The 9257-nt window shown below is 36.6% G+C and overlaps 2 protein-coding genes across 2 annotated transcripts; one reads left to right on the top strand and one right to left on the bottom strand.

The window, feature by feature from the left end:
* Window positions 1-2466: 2466 nt before the first annotated feature.
* On the bottom strand, window positions 2467-4779 carry LOC101314690 (probable receptor-like protein kinase At1g67000-like). Its single transcript, XM_004306360.1, has 2 exons — window positions 4026-4779; window positions 2467-3518 (listed from the first exon to the last, which is right to left on the bottom strand). Exons 1-2 carry the CDS (start codon window positions 4777-4779, stop codon window positions 2467-2469), a joined length of 1806 nt encoding a protein of 601 aa, XP_004306408.1.
* Window positions 4780-6934: 2155 nt separating this feature from the next.
* On the top strand, window positions 6935-9116 carry LOC101314404 (probable receptor-like protein kinase At1g67000-like). The gene is made up of 4 exons (XM_004306359.1): window positions 6935-6940; window positions 7528-7581; window positions 7682-7783; window positions 7975-9116. The coding sequence occupies exon 4, from the start codon at window positions 7986-7988 to the stop codon at window positions 9114-9116; it is 1131 nt and encodes a 376-aa protein (XP_004306407.1). The 5' UTR covers window positions 6935-6940; window positions 7528-7581; window positions 7682-7783; window positions 7975-7985.
* The last annotated feature ends 141 nt before the right edge of the window (window positions 9117-9257 follow it).

Raw genomic sequence — 9257 nt, 5'->3', positions numbered from 1 at the left:
AAAAATATGAGATTTGTATAGGTTTAATTCTATAGAGGGTAGTAATGTCTTTTTCATAAGAATTATTAATTGAAATGGACTAACAGAAAAGATTTACATTGAAGTGGGCATTAAAATCCATGTCTTTGTGCATTTGGGCATTTTCCCATTACAAAATTACTTTATATATATATTTACTTTCTTGAAATTATCCTATAAATCCAATTATTTTAGCTTTCTGATATTATCTATGAACATGAGGACTTATTTTTTCTCTATTCTTCTCTGTCGTCCTCTTAACCGCATCTCTCACATTTTCTTCAATTACAACATCTTATAAATCTGATTATGGTTCTTGTAAAAGGTCTGCCCTTTCTAACCGTGAATAGTTATTTTTTATTTTTCTAACGAGAATGAAACACGAGCATGTTTGCAATTAGGGTTTAAAGGAAAAGAGGATTTGATTTATAGAAAAGTAGAGATTGCTGCAACCATACCAAAACCATTGCTCTGCAATATTGCGTGCTTATTTTAATAAGTTAAGGGTGATTCCAGGTCTAATGGTATTGTACAAATCAAATTCATCACTCGATCCTCTCCCCTCCCCCAATACCCTAAATTCAAATACAGTATTAGTGATTTCATACTCAAAAAAAAAAGAACTTATGACGATTAGGACGGGCATAGCTAGCTTTTATTAAAGATGTTTGCTAATAAACGAATCAGATTGAGAAATTGTTAGTTTTGATAAACTGAAAATGAGGTCAGAAGTTGAGACTTGAGAGGTTAGCTAGGAGGGATGCGCGGAGGAGATCAGGATCAGAACAACATCTAATGAAGAAAGGAGGTCGCCAAAAAAATAGAAATAGGATTAAAAAATAACTTCAAAAATATTTAAAATAGGTTCAGGAATTTTCGCAGAAAGCTATATTAAACCATCAATTATGTTTTAATGACGTAGTTATACCCCACCAGCTGCCACCTGAAGTTTGCTCCAGCATTAGTCACTGTCAAAACAAACAGAGCGTGCAAACCACGCGCCGTTCGCAGAAAGCTAGATTGACTGAAAACGCGCAGGTCTCTTCCTCTCTCACCTCTCTTTTCAGATTTCTTCTTCAATACTCCTCTTCTCAGTTCTTTCTATTCCCAGAAAATCATATGCAGTCAAGAAGCCAAAAACCAAATCCACAGACCAACAAAGTCAGATGTGTTTTGCAACATCAAAAAAAGAGAAACCGAATTTCATATTCAAACCCAAATCAAAGAAACTAGTCTTGCGCCAACAAACGTGCTATGTGGCTTCACCACTAGGCTGAGCTTTATTTATTACCTTCAACAGATGTAAAATAAGACCTACTTTTGGTTCTTTTAACCCATTTCATCAACATGCAGTGAACCCAAATACCAACAACTACCTTGAAGTTGATCTCCATCTTTGGCTGTGTTGTTGAAATCAATTGGGTTTTCGTATTTTGGTGCAGCAAACACATCCTAAATAGCAATCATGGAAACATTTTCAGTTCTTTCGATGTTTTGTGCGCCGAATTCTTGGGCAAACTGTCAAGGCCTCCTTGCATTGAAATCCCAATTGGCATGATTTTGCTGAGCTCAAACCCAAGCCAGCAAGCCTCACGTCATCAATTTCCGATCCCCAAATCTGCCCAGCACTTCATCGTCGGCGTCCTCCGCCACCGCACTATCTACTCCGTATCCGACTCCGGCGTCGTCGACCTTCTCGTCTCCAATCCCGCCCTCCCCGAAAACGTTGGTGTTGGCGGAAATCTGAAAGGGGATCAGACAGAATGAGAGAACAGGGGAGCGCCACTTAACTGGTCCACGTGTTCAAGATTTGTCAGTGAATTTTCACGTTGGTGAATTGAATCCGTTTCCCGGCCTCAAAAGGACTAAAGTTGCCAGTAAACTATGAACTAGTTTGATTAACCTTAAAAATTGACAATAGAATAGACAAGTCTGTTGCATTGTGGCTTGCCGTGTTAGACAGGCTGATCGAACTGTGTGGATTCATGTTTAGATAGTTCATTCCCTCCATTAATTGGAGATATTTCTCAAGCTAGCTGGCCATCTGATAATCTGAACCTCTTAAATCCATACTCTCATCCTCCCCGGCCTAAATAGAGATATTATTTTCTTCCACCACTACTAAAGACATAGACCTAGCATTTCCTTACGCCTTTACTTATTGATATTTGTATGTGAGTTGCTTTGCAATGCCAATAGATAATAATTTAATTAAAATCTGATAGGACGAGTATTGGTTCATCAATACATAAGGGACGAATACTGATTTCTGGTACTGTAACAAAATATATTGAATTACTACAAATACATGCATCAAATTTATTGAATAACTGGGAGCAGTTTCATAGTATCGATCTGCATGCTTAATTTCACTATAAAGAACATTATACGTTTAACATATGAGCCTGACTGGCGTCTGGCAGCTCTTGCTGGCACATGAACTCTTATTCAACTCGACGATGAAGTAGAGGCAAAAGGATTAGGAGGCATGGTCAGATTGTCACCTTCCTTTTCCAACATTTGAACTACAGTTTTCATGGAAGGACGGTCTATTGGATGCCATTGGATGCACCAAAGACCCACAATTGCAAGTTTCCTAGCAATTCCAACGTTTCCTTCGTCCCCAACATGGATGCGAAGGTCGTTCCCTTGTTCTAGCAGATTATAGATCCATTCTGGGAAGTAGACTTGGCTGCTCGAGTCTTCCATGACCTTAAAATTCTTTCTCCCTCCAACCATTTCAAGAAGCAATGTTCCAAAACTATAGACATCTGCCTTGTATGACACGTTACCAAAGTTTCTGGAGTAGACTTCTGGAGCGATATAGCCCATGGTTCCCCTCGCTGCAGTCATGGACACTTCGCTTTGATCCTTTGAGCACAACTTTGCCAAACCAAAATCGGAAACTTTTGGAGTGAAATCATGGTCTAGCAACACATTATGGGGCTTGATGTCAAAGTGGAGGATTTGTTGTTCACAACCTTGGTGAAGATATTCAATACCTTTGGCTATACCTAAAGCAATATCTTGCAACTTTTCCCAACCAAGGAACGAATTCTCATTATCTGCTGATGATAAGAAATTCTGGAGTGGACCATTTGGTAAGAACTCATAAACAAGAGCTCGTATAAATCCGTCAGCGCAGTAACCAATCAAGCGTACCACATTGACATGGTGTATTTGACCCATCGTGCCTACTTCGTTTATAAAATCTTCTCCTTTCTCATTGGAATTGTTGAGGATTTTCACAGCAACAAGTAATTCAGAGGAAAGCCTACCTTTAAATACAGTTCCATAGGCCCCTTGACCCAGTTTCTCTTTAAAATGCTCTGTTATCCTTTTAATATCTGCGTAAGTATATCTGCTTGGCTTAAGAGCTCTGTATTCATCCAAGAATATTTTAATTCTCAGTTGATTTTCTTCTTCTCTTTTGACAGAGCTGTAGACATAGTAGATTGTCGCTCCCGTCACTATAAGAATAACAGAAAGTGTGCAAGAACCTGCAAAAATATCACCTTACCTGTAAGAACAACAACTTTCGAGCTAAAAACACAATACTCCAACGGAGGGAGAGAAAAAGAGGAACAAGAACTTCTACAATCTCTGTTAGAACGAATCAAACTCTTCCTCAAATCAAGCTATGATTAGGATCTCTTCCTCAAATCAAGCTATGATTAGGATCCCATGATTTGGTGTAATTGTATATCAGTTTTGATACTGCTGTAAATGTAGGTTATTCCCTCTTTACTACTGATTTGTAATAGCAGTATCATTAGCCATACTACTGCTATATATATTGTATATCTTGTAAACAGAAAGTAATGAGAATCAATTTTCTACATTCTCACCTAATATCTTTATAGTTGGAGCTCCAAGTTTACCACCTGCATGTAAAATTTGTTTCAGGTGATTATAAGGATTAAGGAATTAAATGGTTAAAGCAATGAAGCAAAATTATTCATCTGTATTCTGTAATCTGTTATAGATGTGTGAAGCATAAACGATACCTTTGGCTTTGGGTACATCCAAGCATTGAGTTTGGGGATCTGTCTGATTTGTGAATTCATTCTTCAGGCTACATAGCTTGTCCATCTCTTCACATTGTTGACACGAAGGTTTGGACCAGTAAAGATACAGTGCACGATAATACAGTGGAGAATGAGAGAAATAATATTCTGGGTAATTAGATGTGACTGCAGGACCTGAATAGTCATGCACCTTGGTACAAGACACTAGGGGTAATCTATCAATAGAACCCATAGAACAATATCTATAAGATGTAGTGATGCTAGCATAAATCAGCTGGTTGCCTGGATTACCATGGCAAGGGCTCAATCTTGACAGACATGATAAGAATTCTGTTGTAATATTCTCTCTCACAGTTGATGGTGGGCAACTGAATAAGCTTGCGTTGCCAACTAATTTGAAGGGAGAAGAACTGTGGTAGAATATGTCTCTGGGGTAGCATTCGATTTCATCATCCACTGCAATGAGCTGTGATCTGTAGTCAATCTCTTTAACATATAGCTTAGTAGATGACGACATCTCAAGTAGTAGTAGTGTCTGGTTATCGTGGGTGCACGAAAGTTCAAAGCCAGGGTAACCACAATGGACTGGTTGCATGCCTTTAAGCCGAAATGGGAACCGGATGGGAGGGCCGTCAGTGCTACAGCTTCTTTCTGTGCAATCTTGAAGGTCTATTCCACCATGCACAACATCTACTTCAGCAGATATCAGGAGCAACAAGAACAACAAACTCATGATCTAGCTTACTGATTACTAGCAAGCTTCCTTCTTTCTCTGATTTTTATGCGTGCAATTTGGACTCTTTCAAAGTAGATAAGGACCCTACTCTCACCTTCGGAGAATTGAGGTATATATGCAATGAGAAGGCTCTTAATATCCACAATTCTACATTGACTTGACTTGTATACTCTAACGAAGGTTCCATATCAGTCATATATTATTTAATTTCTATATTTTGAATATGCACAGTTCCACATTGACTCTTGACTTGCATATCCTATATCATTTATTTTATGTATTCAAAATATGATTAATTACAAAACATCACTCAAACTATGATGTTATTTTTATTTTCATACCTAACTATCAAAAACTTGCATTTTCATACCCGAAGTTTCATTCCGTTAGCATTTGATACCCTGACCACTAACACCGTTAAATTTTAAGAGCATTTTCTTCATTTCAATAAATTCATCATTTTTTACATTTACTTGAACAAAATCATTTATTTTTTTAGGTTATCAAATACAAATAAAACAATTTACTTTAGCACAAATATTCAAAAACAAAAAAAAAACTCCAAAATTAAATATTTATTTTTGCAACAATAGTGATAAAAATTAGTAAAACTCTTGTGTGTGTATATATATATATATTTGGAGTTACATGTTAACAAAACAAAATAAAATAAATTGAAATAAATTATATTGAAAAAATATCGAATATCGATGAAAATTTTATCAAATTTTATATAAACATGTTTAATCTATTTTTGGTTAAATATACCATGTTTATATAAAATATGATAAAAATTTCATCGATATTCAATATTTTCTCAATATAATTTATTTTAATTTATTTTATTTTGGTTTGTTTAACATGTAACTCCAAAAATATATATACATACAAGAGTTATACTAACTTTTATCACTATTGTTGCAAAAACAAATATTTAATTTTGAAGTTTTTTTGCTAAAGTAAATTGTTTTATTTGTATTTCAAAAAATAAATTATTTTGTTAAAGTAAATGTAAAATAAATTATTGAAATGACGAAAATGCCCTCAAAATTTAACGGTTTTAGTGGTTATGGTATCAAAATGCTAATAGAATGAAACTTTAGGTATGAAAATGGAAGTTTTTGATAGTTAGGTATGAAAATGAAAATAACATTATAGTTTGGGCGGTGTTTTGTAATTAATCATTTTGAAGGAATATAAAAAAGGCACTTATCAGTAACATTCTTCTTCGTCTTCATATCCCTCCCTTCCTTTGTGATCATGTTTAGAACAGCAACTCTCATGTTTGCTACTGCTTCTCTTCTTGTGTTTCTTTCTCTTTCGAGTTGTTCGCAGACTTCTTCCAGGGTTATTAATTCAGAATGTTCTCCTTCTTGTGGCAACATTCAGATCAGCTCTCCGTTTCGTTTACAAGGAGACCCTGGACACTGCGGCAACAAGAGCTATGAGTTATCATGTGAGGCAGACGGTACCAATCAATCTCATCATGCCATATTATACTTGTTTTCTGGAAAATATTACGTAGAAGCTATCAATTACAATAATTACACGATCCGACTCGTGGATGCTGGTGTTCACAATACCAAGGACAACTACTTCTCCAACCCCGTTTACCCTTTAACCGTCTTCAACTTTAGTTCTTATTTTATCAGTAAGTATCAGCCTTACAGCTTATTATACCCGTATTTTGAGTCGCCAGATACATATTTATCACCTGATCGGTACCTGACAGCGCCTCTGGTCATGCTGAGCTGCAAAAATCCAATGAATTATTCCGATCTCTTTGTTGAAACGGCTCCATGCATCAACAATACCAGCATCCACTCTTCCTCTGATCCTTCCCTGTCCACAGTGTATTCTTACTTCATGCATGGGCTCTTTAACGAATATAACCCCCCAGACATAAGCACAGCTGATTTGGGGTTGTCCTGCACAATAACACTCATGGTTCTTGTGTCCCCTCCTCCCACTCCCACTGATGAGTACATCAAGTCGTGTCAAGGCATATATAAACAACTAGCATATGGCTTTCAACTCACATGGATTGATTACCAATGTAGAAAAAACTGCGGACAGAATTATGATGAATGGCAGCAGCTGGAGTGTGGGTTGACCACCTACAACACGAATGGAGTTGAGTGCCGCTCTTGGGAGGAAGGTAACAATTGCCAAACCTGAAGTTTTGAATTACAAGAATTTATTACTGAAACTATAGTATATAGACTTAAATAATAGTGGCAAAAAACACCAACTTTGTTCATGACAGCCAAGTTTAACCTGATGTCCTGATCAATGAGATCTTGTAGAATACTTGATACTGCCCGATCAAATGCTAACATGGTCGGATCTGAACTTTTCATCCCCAACTTTGCAAAAAATTCCTTTCAGTAAAAGCTAAATGGTTGTAGGGGCAATAGCTGCATAACTCAACGAATATGTTATGATCCATTTACATGTATGTGAAAATTCATTAGATTGGTGTGTTGGATCACAGTTTTGAGTTTTGTCCGAAATTAATTAGTCCTGTGCAAAGTGTTGTTACTTGTTAGTCAATTTTCCTTTCAATACTTCCTGATAAACTGCAGTTTAGATTTTTCTGCTAAATTAAAAACAAAGAAATCTTAAAATTAATTGTCTGCTGAGTTAAACGTACTGAAGAATTTTATGCTGTTTTCTTGTTATTTTTTATGGCTGCAGCATATGTGACAAATTAAGTAAGCTAATGTCACCGCTTTTTTTGTACAGATGAAAGTCATGGAACTCTTGTAATTAAGATCAGATCGATAATCCAAAAACTAGGTCAGTTGCCTCTACTCTAAATCTAGAGTAAGATTTTCATTTTCTCTCTATCAAACCACCTGCTGATTCATAGCATGATGAATTTCTCCCTCTGTTGCAGTGGATGCCATTCGCCCATTAATATTTAAGCCTTTCCACCTTGATGACCTGTATCCTCTGTATTATAACAACGGAGACAATCATCAGCTTGTGGTGTACACCGGTAAGTGACTAATTTGATCACTTAAAATACACATGAAAGATTAAGTATTCAAATTTCTATGAACTTCTATTAGAACTAACATCAGTAGGACTCGGATTGAACAGAAATACAGTTAGTAATGAAGATGTTTATAATATTGCACCAATTTCTTATGTCCTTCCTATTCATTCCATTTTCTTGTAACCACACAGGATTGTTCCTAATGGCGAAACTATCATTGGGCCTTCCATTTATAACAGCATTACTAATATACAAATGGCGGAGGAGGCACTTATCGATGTATGAAAAAATAGAAGACTTTCTGCAGAGTAACATTAATCTCATGCCAGTAAGGTACTCTTACTCAGATATCAAAAAGATGGCTAATGGTTTCAAGGACAGATTAGGTGGAGGAGGCTTTGGCATCGTGTACAAGGCAAAGCTCCGTAGTGGTCGTCTTGTGGCCATCAAGATGTTGAGTGAGTCCAAAACTAATGGGGAAGATTTTATCAATGAGGTTGCTACTATAGGAAGGATTCACCATGTTAACGTGGTACGACTGATTGGCTTTTGTGCTGACCGTTCAAAACGAGCACTTGTTTATGATTTCATGTCAAATGGCTCTCTGGAGAAGCACATTTTTGCTCAGCAAGGTGCTATCTCCTTAAGCTGCGAGAAAATATTTGAGATTGCAGTTGGAGTGGCTCGTGGAATTCAATATCTCCATCAAGGATGTGACATGCGAATTTTACATTTTGACCTCAAGCCTCACAACATTCTTCTTGATGACAACTTTACTGCCAAGATTTCTGATTTTGGATTAGCGAGGCTATATCCGTTGGATAACAGCATTGTCTCTTTGACTGCAGCAAGAGGAACCATAGGATACATGGCTCCAGAGTTATTCTACAAAAACATTGGAGGTGTATCGTACAAAGCGGATGTATACAGTTTTGGAATGTTAATGTTGGAAATGGCGGGTAGAAGGAAGAACTTGAATGCAGCAATAGATCATTCAAGCGAATTTAGCCAAATGTACTTTCCTACATGGGTTTCCGATCAACTGAATCAAGGGAAGGAGATTGAAGTAGGAGATTTCACTGAAGATGAAATGAAAATTATAAAGAAGATGATAATAGTGGCATTGTGGTGCATACAAATGAAGCCTGTTGAACGCCCCTCAATGAGCAAAGTAGTAGAAATGCTTGAAGGAGATATTGAGAGCCTCCAGATACCTCCAAAGCCTTTCTTATATCCACAGCAAATACCAGAAGATAATGTTGAGGACAGTACTGAATGGTCATCAAAAATGACAGAATCTACAGAGATCAATCTAATCAGTGCTGCAAATTAAGCTAATTTATATTCGAACTTATCTAAATTTCATAGCATAAGAAACATTTAAAGTTTGCGTAATGTACTTCTGCAATTGAACTTGCTTTTGATTATTGTTGTCTTCATATGCAAATATAATGTTACAAAGTATGATAAGTAA

Source organism: Fragaria vesca, linkage group LG6 (assembly GCF_000184155.1).
Source record: "Fragaria vesca subsp. vesca linkage group LG6, FraVesHawaii_1.0, whole genome shotgun sequence".
NCBI lineage: Eukaryota > Viridiplantae > Streptophyta > Magnoliopsida > Rosales > Rosaceae > Fragaria > Fragaria vesca.
Note: the sequence above shows the minus strand (reverse complement) of the source record. Positions and strands in the feature narration are given on the sequence as shown.

Coding starts and splice junctions, on each gene's coding strand:
- LOC101314690 (XM_004306360.1), bottom strand. CDS start 4,779: ATGAGTTTGTTGTTCTTGTTGCTCCTGATATCTGCTGAAGTAGATGTT. Junction 3,519..4,025: donor GGATGTACCCAAAGCCAAAG/GTATCGTTTATG, acceptor ATATTTTTGCAG/GTTCTTGCACACTTTCTGTT.
- LOC101314404 (XM_004306359.1), top strand. CDS start 7,986: ATGGCGAAACTATCATTGGGCCTTCCATTTATAACAGCATTACTAATA.